The sequence below is a fragment of the Eurosta solidaginis genome, chromosome 5, assembly GCF_040869045.1.
Source record: "Eurosta solidaginis isolate ZX-2024a chromosome 5, ASM4086904v1, whole genome shotgun sequence".
NCBI lineage: Eukaryota > Metazoa > Arthropoda > Insecta > Diptera > Tephritidae > Eurosta > Eurosta solidaginis.
This window is the reverse complement of record NC_090323.1, coordinates 45,905,444-45,922,881: the sequence shown is the minus strand read 5'-3', so window position 1 is coordinate 45,922,881 and position 17,438 is coordinate 45,905,444. Positions and strand designations below refer to the sequence as shown.

The window sequence follows — 17,438 nt, the reverse complement described above, 5'->3', positions numbered from 1 at the left end:
TGGTGATATCTCGAAAAGGCATCCACCTATAGAACTAAGGCCCACTCCCTTTCAAAATACTCATTAACACCTTTCATTTGATACCCATATCGTACAAACAAATTCTAGAGTCACCCCTGGTCCACCTTTATGGCGATATCTTGAAAAGGCGTCCACCTATAGAACTAAGGCCCACGCCCTTTTAAAATACTCATTAACACCTTTCATTTGATACCCATATTGTACAAACGCATTCTAGAGTCACCCCTGGTCAACGTTTATGGCGATATCCCGAAAGGGCGTCTACCCATATAACTAAGGCCCACTCCCTTTTAAAACACTTATTAACACCTTTCGTTTGATACTCATATTGTACAAACGCCTTCTAGAGTCAACCCTGGTCCACTTTTATAACGATATTCCGAAAAGGCGTCCACCTATAGAACTAGGGCCCACTGCCTTTTAAAATACTCATTAACACCTTTCATTTGATACCCATATAGTACAGACAAATTCTAGAGTCATCCCTGGTCCACCTTTATGGCGATATCTCGAAAAGGCGTCCACATATAGAACTAATGCCCACGCCCGCTTAAAATACTCATTAGCACCTTTCATTTGGTACTAATATCGTACAAACAAAATCTAGAGCCACCCCTGGTCCATCTTTATGGCGATATCTCGAAAAGGCGTCCATCTATAGAACTTAGGCCCACGCCCTTTTAAAATACTCATTAATGTCTTTCATTTGATACCCATATCGTACAAAATAAATTCTAGAGTCACCCCTGGTTCACCTTTATGGCGATATCTCGAAAAGGCATTCTCCTATAGAACTTAGGCCCACTCCCTTTTAAAATTATCATAAACACATTTAATTTGATACCCATATCGTACAAACAAATTCTAGAGTCAGGCCTGGTCCACCTTTAGGCGATATACCTAAATGGCGTCCATCTATAGAACTATGGCCCACTTCCTCTTAAAATACTCTTTAATACCTTCCATTTGATACACATGTCATACAAACACATTCCAGGTTACCCTATGTTCTTTTTACAACATGGTGATTTTCCCTTACTTTGTCTCCACAGCTCTCAACTGAGTATGTAATGTTCGGTTACACCCGAACTTTACCTTCCTTACTTGTTTTATTTATTTATGGATGCTGCTCTTACTTCTTAACATTGTATAAGGTCACATCACATGTATCAGAGCAAATCAAACATTGCAGATCACTTCACAAACACGTCTCATGTGCAACGACACCTATATGATTGCGATCTTGTGATAAATAAAATATCACTTCATGTTTATCATAACGTATCCTTTGATTCAGGTCATGGCTTTCCTAAAATATCACATCATATATCAGAATGAATCAATGCATCACATGGTATTAATCAGATGAAGTCATATGAAAAATGTCACATCATATGTATCAGAACTAGTCAATGCATCACATGGCATTCTATTCATCTGATCGCTTCGTGTTTATCAGATGAAACCAAGTGGAAAAGGTCACACCATATGTGTCAAAACGAAACAATGCATCGCTTCACATCATCAGATCATGAATGAGATGCATGGTATTTATCAGATGGAAACAGAAAAGATGATATCATGTGTGTCAGAAGGAAGCAATACATTACATGGCATTATCTGCATCAGATCACGTGGGATAGTGAAATCACGTAGAAAACGTAGTGTCATATGTTTACATATCACAACGTATATATATCATATAGCATCACATTTGTCATATCACATCAGATGTATGAAGTCACATCATATGTATAAGATAATATCACATCAAATCGCAACGTATTAAAAAATCGGACGCATGAAAATATATTCCACTGTTATAAAAATGCTTCCCACATATGTGTCTATCTATCAAGTAGCATCAAATAATGAATTTTGAAGCCAACGCCCTTTAAATGAGCAAATTTAACTTAACTTAAGCTTAAGGATCGATGATAATACCATAATTGAGGTTCATGCGCCAATGGAGGAGACTGTTTTAGGGCCCACAGCCAACTTTAAAAGGAGAGATTATATTAAAGTTCGACTGTTATCAAAGAGCACCAAAAATAATGTATATGCTTATGCAGGTGAAAAGGGGGTGGTCATCAAATCGTATCAAAAACCAGAAAATTTTGAAATTTAAATTGGCTAAAGGAGTGTTATCAGTATTTAAATATGTAACTTAATGTAGGAGACATTTTTAGCAGCATCCACTAAAACTTCAGAACTTTTTCGAAAAAATTTTGGCGGAGAGGGTTTATTCAAGACAGAAAGCCGCCATCTCGTTTTGACTTGACTGGAACTCGTTTAATTTCACAGCTATTTTTTTTATTAGGGTACATGGGGACACACTCGAAACATTTTTTATCGCCCCAGTGGGTTAGGGGGCTTAGAATATATATATATATATATATATATATAGCTTCTCCAACCCAATTGTCAACCTCACATACCCGTGGCGAATCCTGTTTCATTAACAGCCGAGGCTTTGTCGACCCCGAACTCCTGATATATCTAGGGTGGGAGGACGTTCCCGAGATGTTCGGGCTAGTACTTTTATGGTGCATGTTACCGGAACGTACCGGATCTACATTCGGAAAACGAATATAAACATCGATAACACTTCCCAAGGCCTTGGGGGAGTCTCCTTACCGTTACAACAACAACATACGTTTGTTATCAGAAGAGGTGCAAACAAACATTTTTTATTGGTTTTTAAAACTTATATATAGTACAAACTACGAAGTGCAAAGTGCAAAATATGTCAAAATAGATAAATTAATATTTTCTAAAGACATTTCAGTTCTCTTAAGCCAACACAATAACTCTAGCTCATTCATTATGCCAATTTCCGCCAAGGATAATACTTTCGAGCTTCATTTTTCGGTCCAACCAATATTTCTTATGTAAAATTTCCAACAATAATATGCCGATCACAAGAAAGTAAGTCACCAATAACAACATGAATAACGGTGCCATATACTCCATGCCAACTTCAACTATGAAATTGCTATCAAAACATTCCAAAGTGGTTTGTACCCAGTGGCGATGTAACTTTATAGAAACACCCGTCTCCAATATGCGTATGATTCTGCAAAGTGAAGATGTTTTTAGTTTTATTTTATTATCTGAGAGTTTGCTGAAGAAATTCAAACTGTTATTTTACTTTTGCTTGGTGACTTCTTTGTAGCTTGAGTTCTTATGCACTTGACTATATAAGCTTTTTTCAGGGCGAAAGAGTAACTCATTCAAGTCACATATTTCGTAAGGTTTGTAGTAGCGTTTTACAAAAAAATAACCCGTTGAAGCTTCAAATCCAAAAACAAAACCAGGCTGATCGCGTACACGTAATATTCCCTTTTTCAACGGCATCCAAATCTCTTGCGGATGCGGTGATGAGTCAATTTTGCGCTTGAAGCGACGTACTTCCGGTAACAGTGAGTTCTGTATGCAAGAAATAGAATATATGAACATTTTAGGTTTTTTTTTTATAAATTTACTAGCAGCCCCGGCATACGTTGTTCTGCCCTAAATTTGGTCTATCTGCTTACATTTTAATAAGCTTTTTCCGTCTAATTCTGCCCGGCCCCTCTATAGTTTTTCCCAATCTTTGTATTCACTCCCCCCTTCGTATTTTTCGCTTCGTCTATCTCCATCTTCGTCTCATTCTATCTCTTTCTCAGCCTCCTTCTCTCTTTTGTCTTCTCTCAAGTTTTTCTCATTCTTCTTCATATCTTATTGCGAGTCCCAGAGGGTGGTATGCATTTTGTTCCATTCCCATTCCGAGTTCCAGTCCCAATCCGAGTCTCAGACCCAGCCCAGACCGTCTCTGGTCTACTTCCCGGAAAAAAGGATCGTAAATACTAATATAGGCAAATTTATATACCAAATTTCTGGCAAATCGAATAGGACGTATGTAAATAGGTATATGGGTATTATTAATTCATGACTTTATTTCGGCTTCGCATGCATATTTATCAGTTTTGCCAGGTTTTTGCGACTAAATCAAATATCACAATGAAAATTACATTAAAACTCTCAGCAACGGCTTTCATTTGATATCCATAATACACACACATTCTAGGGGTATACGGGTCCATGTTTTGGCCTATATCTCGAGACCCTAGTCAACCAGGGGTATGAAAATTACCCTCTACTAAAGCACTCATCAACAGCTTTCGTTTGTTTTCCATATTCTATAAACACATTCTAGGGGTACCCGGGTCCACGTTTTGGCTTATGTCTCAAGACATAGTCACCCAGGGGTATGAAAATTACACTCCACTAAAGCACTCATCAACAGCTTTCATTTGTTATCCATATTCTATAAACACATTCTAGGGGTAACCGGGTCCACGTTTTGACCTACATCTCGAGACCCAATCACCCAGGGGTATGAAAATTACCCTCTACTAAAACACTTATCAACAGCTTTCATTTGTTATCCATATTCTATAAACACATTCTAGAGATACCCGGGTCCACGTTTTGGCGTATATCTCGAGACCCTGTGCGTCGATCATCAATTTTCTTTGCCATAAACCTTACGGAGCTTTCCAACGAATGCAAAAAAGCTAATGTTTTCAGAAATCAAACGTTATTTCTAAAAAAAAAACAGACTGAAATCTAGTAGATGGTCTTGATTTATGGCGCACACTAGTTGCGGACCCCTGATATGCTTTCTATATCCCTGCAAAAATCGGTGGATCATGTGGTCCACTTGTGTTATTCTGGAGGACTCGATGGATTACTCTGATATTATGATGAGCTCGAGTATATGGTCCAGTCCTAGGACATCGCATTGTTAATTGTGTCATAGTGGGTACTCCATGGATTACTCTGATGTAATGCTGAGCTGGAGTGACGCTTGTCTCCATAGGGAGATTGCTTTTCTCAACTGGGATTTTTTTTCGGTATTTGTCATTGAGAACGGGGTTCGCCAGGCATTTATTGGCATAGAACTTCGCCGATTTTTTTCGGATTTCTTCATAGTACCTGCGGAGATGATTCCTTATATAGGATGGGTGGCGCTTACACCTTACCAGCCGGCTGGACATTTGGAAACTTTTACACTTCAAAGGGATTATATATCCATGCATTTAACAAAGCTGAGGTTGTCGAGACGCTCCTCACTGACCACTAATTAATAGTGTTGCGAATAACGACATCACTATTCAGTAACAGAGTGGCAAACATGCTCCGTTTGTATTTGCATACTCAGGCTGAGAGATCTTCAAGATGATTTTGATCATCATTCAGTTCGATACAACTGCTAACGGTGCTTGGTATTAGTGAACCTTTTTATAGCCTTACACTGTATCAGCCCAGTCAGACAGGTGAAAACCGGCCAAAAACCTAGCGACAGAATATAGCTGAAAGATAATGAATATATTAAGCCAAATAATGAATTTATGAAGACATTCATTAGACAAAAAAGAAGGGAGAAATTATTTCGGTGATAAATCGTAGATGTGATCTGCACGAGAGTACCTCAAACTACCTATGTACGTATATGGAATTAGTTAAGACTCGAAGTTCTTGTACGACAGCGCTGACGATGACAAAGCGGATCATATCGTCTTCAGGTACTCACCAGTTCCTGCGCAAAGTTTCGTCACTCTCACAGATCACTCTTAAGAAATTGTCTAGCTCACCATCGTTTGAGTATAAAAAACTATACCCTGCTGAGATCATAACTTAAGTACGACGTGTAAAACCGGGCACTAGTAGGTTTCTCGTGCGCTTTTTTATATCTGGTGTTGGATCTGGAGTGATCAAACTTGAATGAGAGGAAGCAACAAATAATTCAGTAAATCAGCTTCACTATGGCGACGCCGAACTACTCATGTGTGTAGGGGGTGTGAAGGCGGGATGGCCTAGAAGGTCGCATGTGGTCATACCAAATCATTTCCGAGATGGTCGGGCTTGGTACCGGAACGTACCCGATTTGCATTCTGCAAAGGACCATCAACATCGATAACACTCCCCAAGGCCTTCGGGGAGTATCCTTATCGCAACAACAACATTCAAAATCTGTTACACTGATTTCTCCGAAGCCGAGCACGTTTTTAATATGTCTAATAAATGTCTTCATTATAAATATGTATTTTTATAAATCTTAAAATATGATAGCGAACACTTACCTAAACTATTCTACTCACATTCAAATAGGTAAGAGTGAACGGCAACGGCTCCAAACCGACTTCTAATGAACTATCAGCTAGCTGCCCCATGGTTTTTATATCAGACTTCACCGGTGAGCCGAGCAACGATGAAACTACGATGGATGTATAATAATTGTACATCAAAAATGTAAGCAAATACAACGTAAGAAACACGATACGTCCACCAATAGATCCAGGCACCATCTCACTACCCTGACTACAAGCCGAACCAAATGAAATGAGAAATGTTGCCAAAATCGAAGGCATATAATCAATATAGCGTTTATGCATACGATATCGTTCCAATCTAAAAATGCTCCAAAGAACTATAGCCGTCAAAAGTAGTAACACAGCAAACAATGTCCAAACGGTGGTATTGAAGGGCTTCAAGAATACGTCACCTTGAATACCGGAGTTACGAGGTGTACGAAACATACAAATCGAGCGAAAGGTAGACGTCTCAGCAATGACTGTGAAGAACTCCATGCGTGGTAGGGTTGGTATAAAAGGTGTAGATATGAGATCGGCACTTTGTACAGCCAAGGCGCCTATGAGACCGCCATGAGTTTCATTGATAGTCCAACGATTAACGAAGGTGTAGTTTACGCTTAGTGAAAAGCAGTAGAAAAATGTGCTTGGTAAACAAAGATGAAAAATTTTTAAAAATCTCATACTTACCCACAACCCAAGTAATCAATCAAAATTACCACCACCTGATAACCAAAACGTGCTATTGCATCATAATTGACATCTTTTGTTGAACTTAAAAAATTAAGAATTTCATCTGGCGTGCTTGTAAGCGGAATTTTGGTAACCTAAAAGTATGCAGTTATTTTTCTTACTGTGCAATCTAAGGCCCGGTTTTTCAGTAGTTGGTTAAGCTAAGCTTAAACTAAGTTTGATTAAACTCTAGTCAAATTTAAACTCCAGTTCAACTACTGAGCAGTTTCTCAGTCACAGTTTAAGGCCGCCTTTGGGGTAGGCTTTTTTGTACGGAAACATTGGTTTTTTATTATCTAGATAATTTGTATATTGGCCGTTAATGAATAAATATATATATTTTCTGTTGGGGAGCTGTAGGCCTCTTTTAAATAAAACAACTCGGTTTGTTGCTTGTATGTATTTAATTATTCGATATTTCGATCTCAATCTAAGATCATCATCAGGAATCTTCCGTCTTTGCATCACAGCGGAAAATATATAGATAATTTGTAGACAACAACAGCTGGATTTTGCTTACCCAACAAATATTTAAAATTTATTTCTCCACCGAAATAAATACCTAGTTCTCAAGTTGATATCCAACTTCATTCTCCAATCACTATCCAACCTTTAAGAAATTTTGTAAAATTTATATTTCTCGTGTTGGTCTCCAACGTCATTAGTATTTTCAAATTATTATCCAATCATTGAGTTATTTTGAGGAATGTACAGTTCTCAAATGAATATTCAACACGTTTCTCCAGTTGATGTCCTAAATTTGATATCGAGTTGAGGTGAAGTGAAAAAAAAATCTCCAAGGTGGTACCACAAAAAGCCATCAGCTATTTATTGTGAGAAATAAACACCTAATTGATAGCGGTAATAAAGCGCAATTTACCAAAAATAAATTATGTATATAATGAAATGAAAATAATGTAGTATTGGAATCTTACACTTGAGTCCACTCAAAGAACCACAAGTTTGGAACGATCATTTTTTCAACTTAAGTAATAGCATTTTTCGCTTTATAAAAAATTCCCTCTTTTCTCAAGTTTAGCCACTGTTTCGTAACAACTCTTGAGATTTTAGAGGTATGCTAGTTATCAACATGAGCTCTAATGCTACTCAAGCCCAAAAGATTGGTGGGTATATTCGACGCCATTTCGAACAAACTCGAATCACCGATAGGTTAACTAGAGTTTAACCCTGCCAGTTTGGCCGCTTAAGCTCAGCTTACACTTCAGTTAAAGTAGATTGAAAAACTGCAGAATACGTTGAAGCGTAGTTTAACTGACAAACTGAGTTGAACTTGTACTGAAAAACCGGGCCTAAGTTCGCAATATATCTGGCTTGCTCTCTTTCACATACCACCACCGTCAAACGCAATGTGACATCATGCAATTTATCCCTATTTCCATATTTAGTACGGAAATGTAATTTTGAGAGATATTTGTTTATTATGCATTGTTGTACTGTGCAGAAAATCTCGCGATCTAATGTCATATTTAATTTTCCACCATGATAATAGCCATTGTTGTACACATCATAAAGCGTATAAGAAGCAGCATTAGTTTCGTTACTCCACTCATTGTTAAGGTTATTCAAAATTGCATAAGTAATTTCTGCATCAACGGCGAGATTGAGATTTTCGAACAGCGCCCGAAAGTATGTTATATTTGCCGTGTTATCGTAGATCAACCAAAAGAAATGATCATTGAAGAGTCGTTCTCTTGCGGCCTGGCGAAGAAAGTTTAATACTATTTTCACACACACGGCTTATTGAATAATAAAAGCAGTTTACTACATTAAGGCGCTTATTGAGCTCAATCTCCCTACAAAATTCGAATCTATAATTATTTCATTAGTGACTAATCGAATGCCTAATGAAAGCAAAAGCCCAATGCAACTCTGTTGACAGCGTTCAGTTTCTTAGTTTTTGGTGTGTTCAGTGCTTAAAAATGTCATTTGTCGAAGTAAATGTCATTGTCTGTCATATAGCATTGTCATTTTATTCGCTTGACATTTCATCCTTCATAATAATCGAGCAACTACTTCTGTGTGAAAGCAAAAAATTTACGATTTCATTAGAAGGTGAAATGAGATCATTAAGTTTCTGTGTGAAAACAGTATAAGATATGATATTATGCTATGCTATAAAATTTTCTTTCTAATTCGTACTACGAAACATGGAATTAAGTAATATTTTATCATCACACAAGTGTTGCATATTTTTAGGCATTTAACTAAAATATGAATGCTCCCAAAAAATTAATAGACAACATTATCATTATTTATCTAATGCTGCGGCTGCGATCGATAATTGATGTGATATTTTAAAATATCCCGATAAGTTGCCATCTGAGGAATTTTTTTATCATTTTGTAGTCGGAACTGGTGCTTTATAATCGAGCTTTGTTGTCGAGCAAAGCTTTCATGATTGCTCATATCGTTAGCTTAATGTGAAAATGTGCTAAGTCAATTTTTTTGAAAAATTGTATTTTAATGCAGTTTTAAAACTGAATTCAAAATACATCGATAACAAACAAAAAAATATTTAAATTTTTCATTTTTACGTGCTGTGGGAAATGATGTGTAAATGTGCTAAGTCGTCAGCTGTTAAAAAAATGTGCTAAGTCAACCTATCAATTATATTAATCTGAATTACTAATAATTTCTTTGTGCGAGCATTTTATTTATTTATTTAATTCATTCACTCCAAAAGTACATACTTTGTTGTTGTTGTTTTATTAACGATGGAGACACTTTCCGAAGGCTTTGGGGAGTGTTACCGATGTTGATGGCCCTTTGCCGGATATATATCCGGTACGTTCCGGTAACAAAGCACTGGGTACCACTAGCTCGACCACCTCGGGAACGATTTATATGACCAAATTAAACCTTCTAGGCCGTCCCGCCCTCCCCACCCCCTAGTTCCATGAGGAACTTGGGGTCGCCAGAACCTCGGCTGTCAATGAAACAGGACTCGCCACGGTCAGGTGAGTTGACAATTGGATTGGAGAAGCTATGTATTGTACTGGCAACCCCTTGAAATTGGATTTACCCAATTGAGACATGCCTTTGGTGTATGATAAATGCTTTGCGCTGACTATAATCTACTTCAATTCTTACATGTCGATAACTACATGCTTTCTTACAGCCTAGTTAAAAATAGAAAAAAATCCAAGCTTAAACTTATATAAGATGTTATTAAAATTAATAACACTACTGAATCGATTTGCTAGAGGTATGGTCCCAGTTATAGGTTCATTCATAGCATAATTCGCTATGAGTTATTTCGATAAATAATCTACGGGAGTTAGATTCATAGAAAGGATTCCATATTATTGAACAATATTCAATACTACTTCTGACCAAGGATAAATAAAGTGCCTTCAACATCATAGGGTTCTTAAAGTCACTGGTGTAACGTCTACTGAATCCAGCCATTGCAACAAATTTTGAAACAACGAAATCAATATGACTAGTAAAAGAGAGTTTGGAGTCAAAAATTACACCCAAGTCTTTACTCTCTTGACAACGATTAAGAGATTTAGTTTGTAGATAAAATATGTGGCAGTTGTCTTTATGGTATAAGACACAACACAGCATTTGTTTGAATTTAAAAATAAGTTATTGTCTGCGCACCATCCCGCTAAAGAGTCCAGATCAGCACCGTTAGAAATAAAATAAATAAATAAATGTAAGGCGCGATAACCTCCGAAGAGATTTTAGGCCGAGCTTCTCTTCCAATTTACGTCGTGCTCTTTTTTTTAATTTTCCCTACAAATTGGCGGGACGGGACCTACTTGTTTTATTCCGACTCCGAACAGCATCTACAAGACAGATGAGTTTTCACTGAGAGCTTTTCATGGCAGAAATAAACTCGAAGTGCTTGCCAAACACTACCGAGGGCGACCACGCTTAGAAAAATGTTCTTCTAATTGAAAAACCTTATTTCAAAAATTTTGATGTTGCTTTGCTCGGGGTGTGAAGCCAGGGCATTCGGTGTGGTAGGCGCAGCACGCTACTATCACACCACGGGGGCCGCCAATAATTAGAAATAGTTTGACAAATAAATAGTAGATATTTTTTGTGAAATATATAGTTTTAGTGTTATATTTCAATCATTAAAGGGGAGGAGTGATGAGGAAACATATTGAGTAAAAAGTGCTAAGTCAAGAGAAAAAATTTGCTTTGAGTGAGGAAATTGTGCTAAGTCATAAAAAAGCTGCTGGGTTAGCATACATCATATTTATTTATCTTTTTCAAAGCTTCTACACTCAAAAGTATTGCAACTAAGGTATCCTCATTCACGGTTTTGAAAAAAAGGTTATTTTAAAAATTAATCAGTTTTTTTCGTCTCCTGTAAAATTCGTAAAAAGTGACTTAGCACATTTTTACATTAAGCTAACGATATGTACCTTTCATTACACCTCTTTTTTCATTTGCTCTCATTCAAAATGTTCGGCATCTGCGTAATGAAGTTGAGCCAGACACGGCGTGACACTAGTAAGTGAACTGAACGTTCGATTGATAGTCTTAAAAAACGAAGAATACGTTGACTGATTAGTCCTACGCTGCCGATAGAAGCATCGAGCATGCTGAGGAAGTTCCTCCTCCATAGATATCACACTTGCATCGGCTGACAAATTGTAGTAATTCGCAGTGCATGTTAAAGTCTCTTGGATTACCGAGGATCCCATCCTTAAACAACTAACATTACAAGGTATTTCTCTGCGGTCGTTGTCGTGGGTAAACAGACGCAGTGTTGTATTAAATGAATATAAGACCAGACTTGGATCCAAGTTATGTGTCTTTACCGCTCGTTTTAAGCAAAAAGTGAGAAAGGAATAAAACAAGGAAAAGAAGAAGGAAATTAATATTTTTTAAATTAAAAGGCATAGGATTGGGCGCATGGGCCACATAGATAAAGCAACAAGGAAATTTTAAAAGTCAAAAAGGGCCAAGCTTCTTTAGAGAAATCAAAATTCGTATTATCACAAAGTATATCAAGTAAGGAGATGACTATATCTATATAGAGAGACGAATCGGAGTTAAAGAAAATAATGGGTAAGGAATGGGCGCTAATAGCTGGGAGGAATGGAGGATGAGTGGAATAGTAACAAAGAGTGGAATGTAACAAAAGTACAATCGGATCTGGGAGGTAGCCGATAAAGAGAGAGATAGTGAGAAAGGGAAAGACGGAGAACAAGAAGAAGAGTAAAAGATATAAAATGCGAAGATGGTCAGTGGATGAGGAAGAGGTAGGAAGGAGGTAGGAAGCCAAGACTTATACAAAACGAATTGGAAAACAAGTAAGGAAGGCTAAGTTCGGCTGTAACTGAACATTACATACTCAGCTGAGAGCTTTGGAGACTAAATAAGGGAAAATCACCATTTAACAAAATGAACCTAGGGTAACCTAGGGTGTTTGTAAGACATGGGTTTCAAATGGAAGGCATTAAAGAGTATTTTAAAAGGGAGTGAGCCATAGTTCTGTAAGTGGACCCCTTTTCGAGATATCTCCATAAAGGTGGACCAGGGGTGACTCTAGAATGTGTTTGTACTATATGGATATCAAATGAAAGGTGTTAATGAGTATTTTAAAACGGAGTGGGCCTTAGTTCTATAGGTGGACGCCTTTTCGAGATATCGTCATAATGTGGACCAGGGGTGACTCTAGAAATCGTTTGTACGATATGGGTATCAAATTAAATGTATCACTGAGGGTTTTAAAAGGGAATTGTATATATGAAGGCGTTTTCGAGATATCGACCATAATGTGGACCAGGGTGACCCAGAACATCATCTGTCGGGTACCGCTAATCTATTTATATATGTCATACCACGAACAGCATTCCTGCCAAGATTCCAAGGGCTTTTGATTTCGCCCTTTAGAACTTTTTCATTTTCTTCTACATAATATGGTAGATGTCACACCCATTTTACAAAATTTTTTCTAAAGTTATATTTTGCTTCAATAAACCAATCCAATTACCATGTTTCATCTCTTTTTTCATATTTGGTATAGAATTATGGCATTTTTTTCATTTTTCGTAATTTTCGATATCGAAAAAGTGGACGTGGTCATAGTCGGATTTCGGCCATTTTTTATACCAAGATAAAGTGAGTTCGGATAAGTACGTGAACTAAGTTTAGTAATGATATATCGATTTTTGCTCAAGTTATCCTCTTAACGGCCGAGCGCAAGGACATACGGTCGACTGTGTATAAAAATGGGCGTGGCTTCAACCGATTTCGCCCATTTTCCCAGAAAAAAGTTATCGTCATAGAATCTATGCCCCTACCAAATTTCAAAGGATTGGTAAATTTTTGTTCGACTTATGGCATTAAAAGTATTCTAGACGAATTAAATGGTAACGGGCGGAGCCACGCCGAAATTTTCATTTATTTTTGTATTTTGTTGCACCATATCATTACTGAAGTGGAATGTTGACATAATTTACTTATATACAGTAAAGATATTAAATTTTTTGTTAAAATTTGACTTTAAAAAATATTTTTTTTTTTTTTAAATGGGCGCGTTCGTCATCCGATTTTGCTAATTTTTATATAGCACATACATAGTAATAGAAGTAACGTGCCTGCCAAATTTCATCATGATATGTTCAACGACTGCCAAATTACAGTTGCAAAACTTTTAAATTACCTTCTTTTAAAAGTGGGCGGAGCCACGCCTATTGTCCAAAATGTTGCTAATTTTCAATTTTGCGTCGTAAGTTCAACGCACCTACGAAGTTTCAAAGCTTTATCCGTCTTTGGTAATGAATTATCGCACTTTTTCGGTTTTTCGAAATTTTCGATATCGAAAAGGTGGGCGTGGTTGTAGTCCGATTTCCTTCATTTTAAATAGCGATCTGAGATGAGCGCCCAGGAACCTACATACTAAATTTCATCAAGATACATAAAAATTTACTCAAGTTATCGTGTTTACGGACGGACGGACGGACTGACATGGCTAAATTAATTTCTTTTTTCGCCCAGATCATTTTGATATATAGAAGTCTATATCTATCTCGATTAGTTTATGCCGTTACAGATTACCGCTATGCGAATAAAATGAATATACTCTGTGAGCTCTGCTCAGCTGAGTATAATAAATGGGAGTGAAAAGGAATATAATGATAAAGTGGTAGAAGATACGGGAAGAAAGGAAACACAACAAATAAAGTGGAGTGGAGGATAAAGAAGCAAGACTGGGCTAGGAAGCTGGAAAGCGGGAAGGAGGTGGAGAAAATTCGGCTAGCAAGACGAACAGCAGGAGGACCTTACAGCATAGGAAAAGAAAAAAGAAGCGGCAGAAGAGTGGAAAAGGAAGCGTGAGGTAAGGAAATAAAGAAAATTTGAAAGATGGGAAGAAAAAAAGTGTCAGAACGAGGGAAACTGAGTAAGAAATAAGGATGAGATATAGTAAGAGTACCATCGAGGTTGAAACTTAAAAGAAATAGAACAAATACTTGTGAACAAATACTTGAAATCGACAGAAGGAAGTAAAACACAAATAAAAAGGTGAAATATTTCGCTGACTTTTTGCATAGTCTCATTTTAGCTTTTTCTTCTCTTTGTAGCGATAATGAGACTATCAGAAGATTTTGAGAAGTTTTATCGATCTTGATGGTCCTTTGATGAATATTGATTTGGAGCTGAGCTTCGCCAGCACGGGTTGGCATCTCCTTGAAACTGTTGCACTACAAAACTCCTTATATTCCTCTCATTTTACTTCCATACATTTAGTCAAGAGTTTTCCCAATTTCTCAGTACTTCAAAATTAACCTATCTCTCGAAATAATAATTTCTTCCAGCGTTCACCTCTCCATTTGAACTTATTCCCATTTAACACAGGCATTTATTCAGGATTGAAAATAGGAAATTGCAGGAGTGAACTAAGTCAAATGAATCTGCTAAATGGGATAGCAATTAGCCGTCTACTTAATAATATTGGTTTATTCGTCAAAATTCGTTACTTTTGTTTCAAAACCATATCAAAGTCATCCAAAAGCTCAGAAAAAGTTTTACTCTAAAGGTAATCGGCTTGAATGATAACCCCTTCCTCCTAAAAATTACGGTCATGTAGCTTATGCCGGCAGATCCTATTTAACTACTACGACCGTTCAGTATCATTCGATGGATTTTATCGCTGATCTATGTCGCCTAAATGCTCAACGTCGTTTGTGCTGGTACCGCCACGACTTAAATTAATATTGTGGCGAAAAGCCGAAGCGAGCCACGCTTATATACAAAGCAACGAAGAATATTTCACACACGCAACCAGCAGCTCAAAGCAAAGAGATTATCTCACACACACATACGTAGTCATCAGCTAAGAGCAGAAGTAGTTACTCTCACATACAGATGCATATAGCTAAATAACCAAGTATGCGATACAAATGTTCCGAAGACATGTTCGTGAAAAGTCTAGACCTTAGGGAAAATATGCGAAAGAGGCCACAGAGAGTATAATGGCAGCGCAAGCCGAGGTGTAACTAGTCAATTTGATGCTAATAGTGAAGTATAATTGTGATTGTGGAGTACCACTCCCAAAGTAGTCTAAATAAAGACCATTTTGCAATACTGAATATTGCAGTTATTTACTCGACAGTTCAGCAATTCATACGTTTGCAGAAGCTGTATAATTATCAGGAATTTCCCAAAATTCGTTACAATATTGTCCGACACTATCATGTATTTGGATACATCTTATACAAACCTACTTTAAAGAGCAAGCTTCTGCTATGCAGCTGACCTTTTTCCTTAAAAAAAGGGAATTTTTTAACTCTTCTAGTCATGTACTTACAATGTTCAGTAGCTCCTCACTGCTCCCACACTTCATATCCATAAAAATTCCCATGGTTGGCCGCTTGCCAACCAGTCGATACTCAATGTTTTGAATGGCTGCAGAATCATTGAGGTTAATATAATGGACATAAAATGAATGATCAACTGCCATTTTATAGAACACCAGTTGGGCTAGAAATAGGCGCAAAAAGTAAAATAACACTAAACTTTAGGTACTAAAAATTTAAACGCATTTTATGTTTGTATTACATCATACAACTTAGGCAAAGGTTAGCTTGAAACTACTACTAAAGTTTACTAGACTAGACTTGACTTCTAAATTGTTAAGTTTAGTGAAATCTTTACTTGCACTTTTCTATAAATATGAAACAAGTTCTCACTAACTTTCCATATCCCAGCAATTCAACGTTACCAGCACCTTCATATTAATATTAAAAAAGTAGTATAATATGAACTTCAATAATACCAAATCCATTATTTTGAAATTTCTTATCAAATCGCAATTCGCTCAAAATATTAGAGGAATGATTGTTCTAGCAGATCAACCGGGATATTTATATCAGAAAATATGTTGTTGAAAGTATATCATTTTTTTAAGGTACTCGTATGTGTCATACTCATAGCTGTCATTAACCAAGCCACTGTCATAATTGGTTCATAAATATCTAATAGCCTGACATTTGTTGACACCATAATTGCAACGTTTTGAGTGGAAAATTACCCATACCGAAAATAGCTGAATTAAAGACTTTAAAATTCAAGAGTATTATAATAGAGATAAAAATAAAAGGACCTAATTGACATGGTCCTCCTTTGAGTCCATAAAAGTTCATATAATTATATAAACTTGGTACATATTGTAACGAATATTAGCAGCACTAAGGGATACTATCATCTCTAAGCCGATGGTAAGCAGTAACTTGTATGCACATTCAATCATTACGTCTACACATATGTACATACACACAGCGGAGAAGCAACGCACAACCACATGCATAAATCTGAGATACTCCCGAAAGTATGCAATGGTTGTGCAAGTGTCGCTCACACATATAAACACATGCAGATATCTTATCTGAGATGCTCCCAAAAGTATGCAATTATAATTGTGTTCACACATACACGCGCATATGAGAAGCTATAAACGTAGTAATTTTATAGCTGATGGCCAACTAGTAGATTCTGGAAATGGAAGCGCCTAGAAGATGGGAACGAGAAATCACAGAGTATAAAAGGCAGCAACAGTAGAGGCACGACAATCCGTTTCATTTAAGCAAGCTATTGGTTGTGAAGTATCAGTGTCATTGTGAAGTACTTTAATAAAGGTCATTTTGCATTATTAAATATTGGAGTTATTTATTCAACAGTTTAGCGATACGAACGTTAGTAGAAGATTGCAAATAAGAGGAATTGCAGTAAATTCGTTACAATATTTTGGTCGAAATGTGAAAGCTACCGCGAATTAAAAAGCAAAGCAAGACAACTTTATAGGAAAAAAGTCCGAAAATATTATTAAAAAAAAGGACGGAAAGTTCTAAGTACCGTCCAGGGATGATGAACCCGATTCAGCGAACGATGATGATAGAATGATGTCTCCTTATGACCACCGAATACCACCTACATAGTGAGACCAAAAAGCTCAACATTAAAGACCAAACCTAAATGCTGAACAGGCAGTAGATTGTCACAAACCAGGGCATCCCAGCAAACAGCTGCTTGATCGAGCCCCGCCTCCATTGGGGTTAAGGG

General features: G+C 37.0%; 1 protein-coding gene across 1 annotated transcript; it reads right to left on the bottom strand.

Moving 5' to 3' along the window:
* Positions 1-2,830: 2,830 nt before the first annotated feature.
* On the bottom strand, positions 2,831-16,164 carry LOC137252464 (ionotropic receptor 75a-like). The gene is made up of 7 exons (XM_067788213.1): positions 16,074-16,164; positions 15,688-15,860; positions 8,241-8,609; positions 6,849-6,985; positions 6,168-6,777; positions 3,173-3,450; positions 2,831-3,097 (listed from the first exon to the last, which is right to left on the bottom strand). The coding sequence occupies exons 1-7, from the start codon at positions 16,162-16,164 to the stop codon at positions 2,839-2,841; spliced, it is 1,917 nt and encodes a 638-aa protein (XP_067644314.1). The 3' UTR covers positions 2,831-2,838.
* Positions 16,165-17,438: the final 1,274 nt, after the last annotated feature.